At 41.6% G+C, this 14,880-nt stretch overlaps 1 protein-coding gene across 8 annotated transcripts in view; it reads right to left on the bottom strand.

The window, feature by feature from the left end:
* The window catches only part of esrrga (estrogen-related receptor gamma a), a 265,275-nt gene that overhangs the window by 228,981 nt on the left and 21,414 nt on the right, over positions 1-14,880 (bottom strand). For 3 of the 8 annotated variants that reach the window (XM_080200531.1, XM_080200533.1, XM_080200532.1), the window contains one exon: positions 10,149-10,230. The exons of the other annotated variants lie outside the window; for them this stretch is intronic. In XM_080200531.1, coding sequence (XP_080056657.1) covers positions 10,149-10,165 — 17 coding nt within the window. In that variant the 5' untranslated portion in view covers positions 10,166-10,230. The remainder of the gene's footprint in view (positions 1-10,148; positions 10,231-14,880) is intronic. 8 annotated transcript variants of the gene reach the window in all.

A 14,880-nucleotide genomic window follows, 5' to 3' on the forward strand; every position in this document is an offset into this window, starting at 1 on the left:
AATACAGAACATTGTACAGCCGATGCATAATATACCAGCTACAGACAAGAGAACTTTACTCGACAGTTTCGAAAAACAAAACACCGCAGATGCTGGAAATCAGAAACAAAATCAGAAACAAAATCAGAAGTTGCTGAAAACAAGTGATAAGTCAGTCAGCATCCATGGAGAGGAAAGGCACATTTATCTTCCAGGTATCTGACACTTCTTCTGACCCCAGTTCTAATGAAAGATCCACTTCAGAAACGTCAGCTGGTTTCCCCTCTCCAAATGCTGACTGGTCTGCTGTGCGTTTGCAGCACTTCTTGTCTATATTAATAATCTTTTTGGCTACAATCATCATTGGCAGAACACCTGCTAACAAGCAAGTGGTAATGAAGGAAGACAAAGTAATGTTTTTGGGCAGAAGAAGTCACTCCAAACCATCTATCGCTTTTCTTACTGTCATTCTAAAGCTAGCTGTTGAGAGTCACTTTTGTATAAAGTTGAGCCAGTCCTTTGCTAAAATCTACCATGTCTTTCTGCTCTAACATGGCCATTGATAGCCTTTATTGTATATTAATCATTGAGTCATGGAATCCCTACAGTGCAGAAGGAGGCCATTCAGCCCATTGAGCCTACACTGACCACAATCCCACCCACGCTCTATTCCCATAACCCCACACATTTACCCTGCTAGCCCCCTGACACTAAGGTGCAATTTATCATGAACAATCAACGTAATCTGCACATCTTTGGACAATGGGAGGGAACCGGAGCACCTGGAGGTAACTCACGCAGACATGGGGAGAACATGCAAACTCCACAGACAGTGACCCAAGGCCAAAATTGAACCCAGGTCTCTGGGTGCAGTGATATAGCAGCGCTAACCACTGTGGCACCATGCTCCCCTAAAATGTTAGCTGAGTTTCTGGATTAACAGTCCAGCAATAATATCACATGGCCATCACTCCCCTACCACATTACAAAAAAGTTATCTAAATTTCCCATTTGCCGTTGGCGTCCTTAATACTACAGCACTCCTAAAATCCTGTATCTGACAGAAAAACGCTCCCGAATCCAAATTCTCCATGCACATATTTTTCTCTCAAGTGGCCCTCATTTTTTTCTTTCCTGAGAGCAAGATTTAAGACAAAACGATCTCTCCTCATAACTCAGCCCTCTGTAACCAGGAATTGGCCTTTTAGCCCTCCTCTGAACACCCATCAATAATTCATCATCAGCTTCACCGAAGCCTCAAGCAACTCTATCATTACCTCTTTACACTTTCAGGTCACACCTCTTGCTATATTTGTTTGCTTTTTGCAGCACTTGTAAGATCCAAGGTTTATTCCCAGTTTCGTCAAGTGAATTGCCATGTACTATCTAATTAAAATTTTCCTACCTAATTACATCACCATCTGCCAGCTCTCTGCCCATTGATTTCACCTTTGGATCCCTCTGAATTACCACATGAGTACACCACCACTTGGAAGTACCCCTCCAAGCCACATATCGTTCTGACTTGGAAAGATTTTGCCTTGGCTTCACTGTCTCTGGGTCAAAATCCTGGAACTCCCACCCTAACAGCCCTGTGGATATACCGACACCACAGGGACTACAATAATTCAAGAAGATTGTTCACCACTACCTTCTCAAAGGCAATTAGGGATGGGCAATAAAGGCTGCCTTAGAGATGCCCACATCACCTGAAATTTTTAAATGGTTAACAGTATTGACCAGTGTACTCAATTTAGTCTCTCCTGAAAAGTTGGGAGATCTTGGTGAATATCCTGTTTGAGATACAATTAGAAAGATAATTTTTTTAAGTAACAATGAGTGGGATTTTCTAGCCCTTCCCACCAGTAGGATCTTCTGGTTCCTCCAGAATTTGAATTCCCATGGCGGGTTCACCAGTAGCGGGGCCGGTAAGCCATTGACTTCAGTGGGGCCAAACAATCTCAATGGCAGCCAATAGTCCGGCAGCTCCGCCACAGGAAAACCCGCCAAGCAATCGACAACTGGGTTACACTGAGACCCTCCCAGCAGCACCACAATCCTTTTATTATCTGCCTTTCAGCCACTTTACAAATGCAGGCAATGCAGAAACATAGAAAACCTTGAAGTTTTGTGAGCTTTTTATCCATTAACCTGCCAATTTTATCCGATAATGTGTTTCTCATCAGGATGCTTTTCCAATTTCCCTCTTTCTTCATAGTCATTTATGTGATTTTGGTCATTACGTATCCCTAACGCCCCTTGAGGGAGTAATGGTGAGTCACCTTCCTGAACCACTGCAGTCCATGTGCACTCCAGTGGAGTGTGAGAGAGTTCCTTGATGAGCTACCTACTTTTAAAACTACTCATGATAAGCTGATCTAAAACTGTTCATCTTCTTTGCAAAATACCATTTCCTCCTCTCTCTCCGACTCTAGCATGATACAAATCTTTTCACTCTGTTGCCTCTTTGCAATACTAATAGCTCCAGCAATTGAAATTCAGGTAGGCAATATAACCCCTAGTTTGATAACCTCTTCAAATTACTCTAGAAAGCTGGTCAGACATGACCTGCTCCTCGTGATTCCACATGGAATCTCTCCAGTCAGACTTCTCAAATGATTGTTATGCTAACCCCTCTCAACTTGAGCTAAGCCACAGAGGCAGGCTTTTGAGGGAATTCCGGTACTTTTTAAAGAAAGAAAAACTATGGTACAATTTTTTAAAAACCCACAGGTCCTAAAATTGCAAGCTTCGTGATGTACTTTCGCAGTTTTATTGATACTTAACAAAAATGTAAAGATTGCAAAGTTCTGCGTGAGAATTATACACCGGATTGTAAAGAATATTCATTAATTTCAGTTACTCTTAATCTTTTGTCTGCAGTTTTAAATCCATTATTTAACCCAGCTGTCATAATCTTTACTGACTGAACAAAGTGAGGACATTGAAGTTTTAGGCCCCAGGACTTTTTTTTTAAAGCTACACTACACTTCAAGATCAGTCTCATCGAAAACATAAGATCATTTATGCTGCACATTTTCCAACACTGAAAAACTACTAAAAAAAAAGTAAATGCACAAATTGTATTTTTCTTAAAACAATTTGTAAACTAAGCTGAGAACCTCTTTATGCTTTTAATGCAATTTTCTCTATAATAAATGCCCCTAAAATACACTGAGAAATTTATTCTTAGCTCCATTATGAAACCAAGACTGAGGTGCAGGCTTTGTGGTTGTAATGATGGTGGGACTCTCAGTTGTCATTACTCTCTGAACCTGACAGAAACTTGTGTCATCTGCACATGTGCAGTTAAACGTGGAAATCCAGAAGCTCTATTAGGGATATTGTGCCCCTCCACAAGTTGCACTATTACAGTCTTTGCAGAGATGGAGATCAGCAGCTTGATGTGAACTTCAACATTTTATGCACTACTTTGTTGAATGAAGTGTAACTAGGATTTTAATGATCTCCAAAGTCACAACTGCTATTCAACACATCTGCCTTTGAAAAATGAACTTTAGAAACCTGGAGTGTCAATTCCCTCATTCAATATTTTAAAAACACCATAGCTTTTTACAATAATAGGTTTTTTTATTATTTCATGATATTTCAGCTTCTTCTTTAATCTCGTATGTCTGCCCTAATATTTATCTTGATTTCTGTAAAGTGATTGAAAAGTCAAAGACAGCCAGTGCTATTTACTTCCAAATTTGTTGGCTGTCTAAAGATTCCTCAGTGTGATTGGCTGCTCAGCCTACTTGATGACTTAACTGTTCCCGGAAGCTAGAGATCCCCTCCAGCTTCCACCAGAATGAAATTGACGTCAAAAGCAGGAAATCAGGCCCATTAAATCATTGTGCGCAACTTTTCTGGTGGTTAGCGGAAAGCACCTTCCAATGACCTCTCACTGCAAAATTCAGGACATGATATTCCCCACTTACCAGATCCAGTAACTGGGTGGAAGCAAATTGTTATACGTGAGAACTTAAAAAGGAGTATTATAGTCACCCCCACCGATAACTGCCGAATCTGAATGTAACTGTATCCAGAAGAGGAGGTGTTGGCCTAGTGGTATTTTGCTGGACTATTAATCCAGATACTCAGCTAATGTTCTGGGGACCCAGGTTCAAATCCCACCACGGCAGATGATGGAATTTGAATTCAATAAAAAAAATCTGGAATTAAGAATCTACTGATGACCATGAAGCCATTGTTGATTGTCAGAAAAACCCATCTGGTTCATTAATGTCCTTTATGGAAGGAGATCTGCAGTCCTTACCTAGTCTGGCCTACACGTGACTGCAAAGCCACAGCAATATGGTTGCCTCTCAACTGCCCTCGGGCAACTAGGGATGGGCAATAAATGCTGGCCGGTCAGTAATGCCCATGTCTCATGAATGAATTAAAAAAATGTAAGCGACATTTCAAAAATCTGTCTAATTTGGCCCTTATGTAAACTCTTCCCATACTAAAGTCATATTATAGTCAAAACGGTGGACTCGGCGATGTAAGCCAAGCAGTTCAGTGGCTAAATATAATCTTTAAAATCAAATTGGAAATTAAATTAAATTTAAGATATGCTTCCAAATTATCAGAGTAGCATTTTTCTGTGTTGGCGATCTTAGTTGTGAAGGAATCTTTCCTTTAATGAGTTCTGCAATTCTGTAATTGAAGTGCAAATGTGCTCATAATTTCAATTTTGTGCTTGGAATATGACTACCATTGTGGGTTTTTTGTACAGTTTAGTAAATGGGGGACAACAAATGAATAATACTTTCTGTCTTGAGTCAGTTAGCAGTTTGTGTGCATCATCAATGGTTAGATATCCTGAATATTGCAAAAGAACATAGGATTAGGAGCAGAAGTAGGCAAATTCAGCCCATCGAGCCTGCTCTTCCTATTCAATCAGATCATGGCTGATCTCTCCCAGATCTCAAATCTATCTCCCCACCTGAGATACGAATTTATTGCATGAAATCACAGTTCATCTCACATAGTAATTTAGTTGGTGAGGATAGGTTGAAATAAATTACCAATGTAATTGTTTTGGCTAGTTTGTGATTATGGATTCTATAGAATTAGTGTGTGCAACATATACTTAATTTTGAATATATGGCATGAAGAAATGTTTTGTGACTCCAGAACTGCCATTACATGAGATTTTCCCTGTTATTATCCCTATTTGATAACTTATCTTCTTACCCCATGCAATTTGTCCTTCTTGCTACAGTACAAGTATTTGTAGTAAATGTAGACAATGGTTTCCCAAGTCTCTACCACAACACTAGAATAGTTTTGATGAAGTGCACTAGAATGGCATGAAATGCTTTCTCCTGTGATTCCACCCACTCCCCACAATTCATTACAGATCAGCATTGCAACGCCACACTGAATATCCTCAGATAACAACCTGGATTACAGGTACTAATGAGGGAGATCTTTTACCTTGACACTCTGATCAGCGAGTCCAAGCACTAATGCTTCCTTCATCATTACTATCCAATTAATAAGGTTAGTATTGAATTATTTTGTCACAAAACAGTTTGCAACAAAAAGTTTATGCTGTTTTACTTTCCATGGACTGACCTGACACCCCTATTAACTATTATGATGCAGTCATTACTTTGCACAATTAAATAGGGCAACTAGCATTCAGACCTGTATATCATTCAGATCTACACCAAAACATCGTAATGCTTCAGATTTATCACTAAAATACTGCTTCCTTGTCTGATCAATTTGAATTTCAAAGCTTCTTAATATCACCCATTATTTAAAAAGACTTTGATTCAGAATATACTGTTTGTGTGCTCATCTCACTGACCTTGGCTGTTCAACCATGTGTGCTGGTTTTATTCTTGGCAGAAGCCCAGCTTAAAAGAACAAAAGTCAGTCGCATAGATACACAAACCATGTTGCTCTGACCACCGTGCCAAGTATCACAAAGAACAATTTAGCACTTTCACGCATAAACAGAAAAAAATTACTTCCACTTCGTGAGAGGAGGAACACTAAAATTAACGACGCAGAAAAAGTTCAATAAATGATTCCTCAAAAAAGATCCCTAGAAAAAAATCATTTCAAGATCTATTGATTGTGTGTCCCACTCTAGAGAGTGCGATGACCAAAGTTGGGGTGGCACAGTGCCACCGTGGTTAGCACTGCTGCCTCACAGCGCCAGGGATCCACGTTTGATTCCCATTTGGGTTGCTGTCCATGCGGAGTCTGTACATTCTCCACATATCTTCATGGTTTTCCTCAGGGTGCTCCGGTTTTCTTTCACACTCCGAAAGATGTGCTGGTTAAGTGCATTGGCCATGCTAAATTCTCCCTCAGTGTACTCAAACAGATGTTGGAGTGTGGCGGCTAGAAGATTTCCACAGTAACTTAATTGCAGTGTTAATGTAAATCTACTTTTGACGCCAATAAAAACAGATAAAATGAATAATTTTGGATTCACCAGCATGCCTGAGCTATTGGCCTTTGTTTGAGTCAGTGGTGAGGTAAATGCAGTCTGCCCTCAGTCTCCCAGGTTAAATTTTGGGGAAGGGAAATCTGCTTTCTGCTAGAAAGTGCACTTTGTGAATTGAAGTCAGGTGAGGACAGACCAAGGGTTTGTTGTGATACCTCTCATTGTCGAGCAGCAAGTATCTTGCCCTTCTCCACCACCTCTCTTCCCACCCCAAAGCCTTCCAATGAAGAGGGGTTACATCAGACAATAACTAAGCTATCGTACTTCATCTCAATTCTCAAGCAATTTTACATGGACTCCAATATGTTGAGTGATATCATTTTCTTATAGCCAAGTGAAACATCACATGGTTTTATTTCCAAATCAAGAAATAACCGACAAGGGATAAGATGCAAAATAATGAAGGGCTAGCAATGATCACAACTTGCATTGGACTGTGAACCAAGACAACAAAATTCAAGCAATTTATATCAACAGGAGAGAAATCGAACTCTGACCTTAACTCAATAGCAACTCTGGTTATTCTTTACAATACGTAGTGCAATGTTGTCTGCAATTACAAAGGTGAAAGGATAATAAACTTGATAACAACATTAGGCTCAATGTTAAAAGGGCATCACGTGGCTGCTACTGCAGCACTATAAGTTTGTTCTCCGAACGGGTTACTAGAAAATAAGCAATGCCATATGTATTGGAGCATCATAGTTACCAAAGAGTGATTACAAGGCAGTAATTTAATAGAGGGGTTCAGGTGATGTCATAAGCCACAAGAGCAAACCTTGAGTGGTTTATAACTGTCATCTAAACTCTGAGATTAGATTACTGCCTTGTAATCACTACTAGGTATCTGTTATTTTTAATAATACATACAGCAAATTGTATGGGTTGGTTTTATCCATTTTGGGTTTGTTTTTCTGCTGATTCTGGCTTTCAACGTGGATGCCAACTGCCACAGCATCATTGATTTGTGATGACGATCAAACTGAAACACTAACGTTTGCAAAGTGACTCGTTGCGCATTTCATTGAAAAATCACATTTTTCAGCAAATTCTACGGTCGGCATGTCACGGAAGTGGTTATGTGGAGCTGTTTTTCTGCCATAGTAACAGAAACCTGCCTACGTAGGCCACACTAAAAGGACAACAATCCCTTTAAAAGCGGTTTTGGTAGTAATGACAATCTGTCAAATGTACATCCTCTGAAATGGAAAGGGCTACACAAAGATCCAATGACAGCAATCCCACCCACGTATCTGGAATGCAGAAGCTACATATTTACTTAATCACTCACTATTTTCAGATTTTCTTCTGAGCTGGCTTCGGCCGAGAGACATCAATTATTTAAAGGAAGTAACATGATGCTTCCTCTGTTAAGTCAAGTCTGCAAGCAGACCCCGAGAGAGAATAAAAAATGAATTAGCTGGAATTTATTATTGAGCTTGATGCAAACAGAGATTCAGCCATCATATCTGCACCAGGTTTCCACACACCTTCGAGCACCCTGCTGGCTTTCCCAATAAAATAATACTGCTGCAGCAGGTACCTTTCAGCACGAGAGGTGGTGGTCTCTCGGAAAACTGTTTCACAGATGAGAGTATGTCCAGTGGCTGTCCTGATTCACACACATACACACACACACAAACACACACTGTATTCAACACACGTAACAATTATTCATCCACCTCGTTCTCACTAAAGGCATGGCAATGCAATTTTATCGTTATAATCAAGACCATATGACAAAAAGCAGAGGCCATTAGGGACCAATTTCAAGTGTTCTTTGCAAGACAATGATTTTCAGATTGCACTTACATATGCTGAACAGTTAAGTTTGCTTCAGTGCACCTGCACTGAGATATGCAGCTTTCTGCTGTGCTCTTCCTCTCCCCTTGCCCACCAAAAAAAATAAGATTTTTCTGGCCAAGCGAAGAAAAGTTTCAAAGGCTGACTGAATGTTAATATTTTTCTCTCTCTCTTTATTTAATTGAAATCTGCTTTAAATCTTGTTCAGCACTTACCCCCCTTCAACCTTCAGGTGCCAGAGGGCTTGTTACTTGTGAATTATTTAACAATCATATTTGCGGTAGGAAATTGATTTTTGAGTAAATCCATATTGATTGAGTTATGCGAGACTAATGATTTGAAGTAAAATGTTGCCGTTAACTTCCAGGGAGGGAGGAACGGTGTTTGCTGCATCAAATTTTCACTTGAAAGGGACCCCGGCACCCTGCTTTCACCCTGTCATAGCCTGTGATGACTAACTGTCTGCCAAGCATGACCAAGCGATTAAAGCGGACAGCATCTGTGTATCTTTGCGGTAATAGGAGCCTGCTTTCTATTTTCCATGCATTGAAACTTGAGCAGTCTATTAGCTCCTGCATTTTTAGTTTGATGAATTTATTACTTTCCGATTTTTTTTTTGCATCAAAAGCAGTGGAAAAGCAGATTCGTCCTAATTTTGATTTTCACAAATCTTTTAGCTGAATCCCCACCAAATCCGAGGAGTGCCCCACTTGCACTCGAAATATATTCTCCCGCCTGTGAGACATGCTACCAATACTGTCACATCCTTTCAACGTGCCATGTCTTTTTTGTATCTTGTATTGAAGTTCCCCATCTTTTTGTACACGGTTCCCCCGCTGAGACAGCAGACACACGACCTGTTGCCAAGTGTCAAGCACTGGCACTCCGACTGATGAGTTCTCACCCCTCGCCTCCATTTGATACGTTGTTTTGTCTCCCCCCCACCCCCAGCCCTTCCTCCCAATGGCTCAGTCACTCAACAGGTGGGAAGTGTGAATGCAAACCCACATTATAGCTCTCCAGAATGCATACATAGACACAACATGCTGTCAGTGGACTGCTTTCTAATCCCTAAATGCGCTTGTTTTACTTCCCAGAGTTGCAGTTACTGTTCGTCAGAGATTCAGAATCACCGGTGTGTGGGGTTTCAGGTCAGAAACATCCAATATTACGGGAGGATCATGTGACCTACAAAGGCAAAATATATTTCTATGATGGCACCAAGGGGTTTTGAGGGAACGAGGAATGGCCAAAGATGAAAATAAGACTAGTAAAAAAAATCTAAATTACATTTAGCTTCCTTGATTGGTCAAGTTTAAAGTTTAGTTTATTTATTATTGTCACAAGTAGGTTTACATTAGTGAAAATGCCCTGGTCGCCACACTCCAATGCCTGTTTGGGTACACAGAGGGTCAATTTAGGATGACCAATGAACCTAACCAGCCTATCTTTTGTCTGTGGGAGGAAACTGGAGCACCCGGAGGAATTCCACACGGACACAGGGAGAATGTACAGACTCCACACAGTCACCCAAGACAAAAATGGAACTGGGTCCCTAGCACAGTGAAGCAGTAGTGCTAACCACTGTGCCACCGTGCCGCCTAGAGAGGGCAAACACATCAGTGGGGAGGATAGTTAGTCATACGGGACTGCCATGTCCCGAGTTCAGTCACTGATCTGGGCTGAGTTCATTGATCTCAATTGGAATAGTGATAGGATGCTGCAAGAAACCTCAGTGTCTCCAGACTAGGGAACAAGGGAGAAGGAAGGAAAATAGCCAGGGTTCCAGCTATCAACCACAATCCAGTGACCACTGCTGGAAACTGTATCTGCCAGACATCGAGAGAAAAGTGGCTCTCTGCCCTTCAGAGCGAGACAACCCGCCGATACTCACGGTTTAAGCTTCCACATGTAGAATGGGCTCTTGGGCGAAGTTAGGGAGGGCTGCCGACACTTGTGGAACTGCACCCCAGCGTCTTCAATAAAGGAAGAAAGGGGGAAAAAAGATCACGTTTTTAATTGGACATTTTTTTTGCCTAAATAAATAATTAACAGGCGTTTACCATTCTTTAACAGAAAGGAGCTAAACTCAAGCTATGCCACTCTCCTTCTCCCTGAATTTTAATGGCTTGATATCAAAAGTAATCAGATGGATTCCAAAGCTTTTCACAACAGATTGAAACAATGCCAATCCATGCATTCCACCATTTCTCCTCCCTCCTACAGTCAGATGGAGTTCCATACAACGGGCCTCACCAAATCTCTCAAGATAAGACTCTGCTCATCTATCAGATGAAAAAATAACAAAGGGAAATCAATCTAAATACCTCCTTGTGGCTGATTTCAGAGTCACCTGTACCTATTGGTTATCTGTCTACTCTCTCAGTAAGGTGCAGGGGGACAGAGAAATAGGGGACGATGGCGGGGGTGGGGTGGCAGGTGGAAAAATAATTTCAATGTGAGATGGGGAAAATAGTATCAATATAAGAAATCATGCACAATGTCAATGAAAGAGCAAAATGGTGACAGTTAATAATATATAAGCTTCAATTGAAGTTTCATGTTCAACAAGGCTATTCTAACACATGGCGGAGAACTTCCAAGCACCCATTTGCGAACAACTCTACACCAAAGTTTCACAGTGTATTTATTATTGTCGCTAGTAGCCTTACATTAACACTAATGAAGCTACTGTGAAAATCCCCTAGTCACCACACTCCGGCGCCTTTTCGGGTACATTGAGGGAGAACTTAGCACGACCAAAGCAACTAACCAGCACGTCTTTCGGATTGTGGGAGGAAACCGGAGCACCTGGAGGAAACCCATGCCGACACAGGGAGAATGTGCAGACTCAGCACAGACAGTGACCCAAGCCAGGACTTGGACCCTGATCCCTGGCGCTGCAAGACAGCAGTGCCAACCACTGTGCCACCATGCCACCGACCAAGATTAAGATTGTTCAATCGCATCTTCCCTGTAGGACTCAGCTGAAAATTATACTGTGTTTCTAAATTTGAAATAACATTAGGCTAAATTATTTTACTCAAGGCCATTTTCTTCTGGCCTTACAATTCATTGTGTATCTGCGCTGGGACAAAAATTGGGTGCTTCCTCCTTCGCCTTCACTAATGTCTTTGATCTGGGTGACAGAAGTGTGGCTGAATGCCCCCAAGTTAACTCAGCGGAAACGCCTACCTTGAATTGGTCCCCACACCCAACACAAATAAAACAGAAGTCAGCAACCCAGTGGAACCTCACTCAGTCTTTGACCAACTTGCCGTGCCCACCACAGCATCCTGAATTGTTATAGGCTGTCCCAAATATTCTTTCATATATTATGTGTCAAAGAACATAATGACTGCACTAGGATTAAGGCGATAATTAAAATCGGGTGGGGGGAAGGGGTTGTGGAGGTGTTGGGGGGGGGGATTCTGCTAATGTTCAGAAGCCACTTAGTACTCTCAATTTATGACATCATCAGAGCCACTCGATTGAATTACTGCCTTGTAATTCACTGCCAGCCATCTATTATCCTATATTAATGCCCTTAAGGGTAATTTGAATACTCTGATGGAATATTTATCAAGACCTGGGGCTTGATTCTAATCATGGCACAAGTAAAAAGATTGGGTGCATCTCATTAAAGTCCATCCAATATAAATTAGCTGTACGTAGATTAGTAAGCAATTTGTATCTCTACACATCTGACTTTGAATCTTGTAGCAGCAAAACACACACACACACATTGGCGGGGGCAGGGGGAGAAGGGAGGGAGGAAGAAGCAATTCCAACCACACTATTATTACACAACTGTGTTTTTGTTTTGCTCTTGCCAAACACAATAACAAGGGTTTATCACAGGCAAAATATATATTGTATAAACATTTTCACTATAGATAGGTACAAAGCTCTCTGGAAGGAATAAATACAATGTTCTCCGAACATCAGCGAACAGCTTTTTCTGAATAAATACTCTGTCTATGCAAGTTGTGTAATCTGTTCTTCTGCCATACAATCTAATTCTGAGCCAACATAAAAATGTTTGCAATTTTTTTTATTATCGGGCTGGTCGGTCAGCTTTGTGAATCCAAAAATAAATTCTTATTTTGTAACTCTATGCAGGATGTAAGGAACTTCAATGCTGTCTTAAATGAGCAGAGGCTATTTTCGCTCACTTCTATAAATACTACAAAAACATAACACTGTGCATTCTTAGTGTGCTGAAGCTAAGCTGGTCTTATCTAAAGTCCAGAAAAAATCCATGGAAATATTTGAAATGGGCAACACAAAATTAGGTAAATGCTCACAGTCAAAAAAAATTAATATAAACCAAATAAGTCAGATATTACCACTTCTGAGAGCAAATGACTTGGGATCAGGGAGCCGGACCTGCTGCCCGAGTAAGCAGCTGCTTAAACTCACATTCTGGGACTGGACAAGTAAAACTGGTGGATTTCCTACAGTTCTGATCATAAAGAACTAGCTGGAAAATGTAAGCATTTCTTTCGGACTGTGGGAGGAACTCGAAGCACCCGGAAGAAGTCCAAACAGACATGGAGAAAATGTAAGAGAACTTAAATAGGGACGGTCTGTGAATGCCCATCTATTTTTAAGATTAAATTAGATATGAAATATACACAAGCACTGTTTCTTTCAATTCAGGGAGGGAGATCTATGACTCAGTCTTCAAGAAAAGGGACCAGCGTGCCTTCTTCTTGCATTGCTTAAGCGATAGGGTTGGTGATATAAAGAAGTGCTTGATCCAGCGCAGTGATTTAAATGTTGGTGTCACACGATATATCATTGTTTCAAAATTAATGTATTTGCATTTTGGTACCATTCAGCTTCTTTATGACACGGGAAAGCCATGGTTAAGAGATTATCCAATATTTTTCACCCATATTTATTAACAGTGTATATTTAAACAGAAAGGAAGTAAAATCACCAGAAAGTATCGTAAGTGTAAATGATGCTAAAGAGCTAAATGGAAGATTAGCTCAAATGACTTTCAAATTTTTATTCTTTTGAAACACGACATTAGATCAATTGATATTCTCACATTATGGGGGTGGAATGGTGGCACAGTGGTTAGCACTACTGCCTCACATAGTCAGCGACCCGGGTTCGATTCCCGGCTAGGTTCACTGTCTGTGCAGAGTCTGCATGTTCTCCCCGTGTCTGTATGGGTTTCCTCCAGGTGCTCCAGTTTCCTCCCACAGTCTGAAAGATGTGCTGGTTAGGTGCATTGGCCATGCTAAATTCTCCCTCAGCGTACCCGAAAAAGCCCCGGAGTGTGGCGGCTAGGGAATTTTCATTGCAACTTCATTGCAGTGTTAATGTAAGCCTACTTGTGATACTAATAAAGAAATAAATAAATTATGTTAATACAGATAACCATGAAACTTTGTAGCAGAAATTGTTTTGAGTGTGTTTTTCAAGGCAGTATGGACAACATTTGTGGAGCGCAGACTGATCCCTGCCCACAAGGAAAGCTCAAACACAGGAATTCTGGTTAAAATTATTCGGCTGCCAGTACAACTTGTGCTGTTGACGGGCAGCTCGCCTGATGGGGGCACCAATTTTGCACGCACCTGCTGAAATTTAAAGGCATCCAGCATCTCTTAAAGGGGAGGTGCATTCTGACTGCAGCCAACTACCTGTGGGCAATATCAGGTGCGGATGAAGCTGCCTGGCCCTGTCTAGCTTTCAGGCACTACTTTTGAGGTTTTTGGCATAAGAAGAACCTACTGCCGCAGCACTGACTCCCTGTCCCTCCATCGACTGCTATGACTCTCACTTCATGCACCCTGCTGCCTTCAGCAGCTAGTACAACACACAGGGGCTGCCACCATCCTCATGATCGCTTCTTTAACCGCCTCACAGCTCTGCCATCTTGTACACAGTAACAACACTCCTCGACCCTCAGTGCCACAATATGTGCTCAAACCTTCTGTCTACCCCAACATGGACACTTTTTTCGTCTTTCTCGCAGGGCAATGTCACCCCAAAAAAAGAGAGCTGGCCATTACAGGAAGAGGACCACACCCCATCAGCATGCTCTCCTTACTGGTAAACATGGTAGGAAGAAAGCCTACCTGGAACCTGGTATCTGGTGCTGCAGAAGATCAAGTCCTCCAGCTGTCTCTCCTGTCCTTCCCTTCTCACTTAATGCTCACCCTCCCAGAGGTACCTGTCTCTGCTTACACACAGGCAGGGAGAAAAGAAAGGGCAGCAATACTGAACATGAAGCCTACTTCAACCTTACACTTCCCAGCTCACAGCCCTCCGCTGAGCTTAGCTCAGTGGTGTCTGCATGTAGCGAACCACCCAGAAGTGTGTAGGTGCAAGGGCAGAGGGATTGAATGCCCAAGAAACATTGCTTGCACAGGGGGCACAGATGGAGATCTGGCTCCCACCAGAAAGGTTGATAGAAGTTCTCACAGACCTGTTAAATGGACCGGGCTGCTTGTCAGAGAGCCCATGCACATCTTCAGTGAATGCATCAAGACAAAAAAACAGAGTGAGCAATCATCCCAAGAACATTGCAGAGTCCCAATTCTGCAATTAACTCCAACCCAAAGAAAGTAAGATATCTACCATTATGGCTTTTGAGTCCAGCATCTCCA

Source organism: Carcharhinus amblyrhynchos, chromosome 12 (genome assembly GCF_965287045.1).
Source record: "Carcharhinus amblyrhynchos chromosome 12, sCarAmb.v2.hapA, whole genome shotgun sequence".
Taxonomy (NCBI): Eukaryota; Metazoa; Chordata; class Chondrichthyes; order Carcharhiniformes; family Carcharhinidae; genus Carcharhinus; species Carcharhinus amblyrhynchos.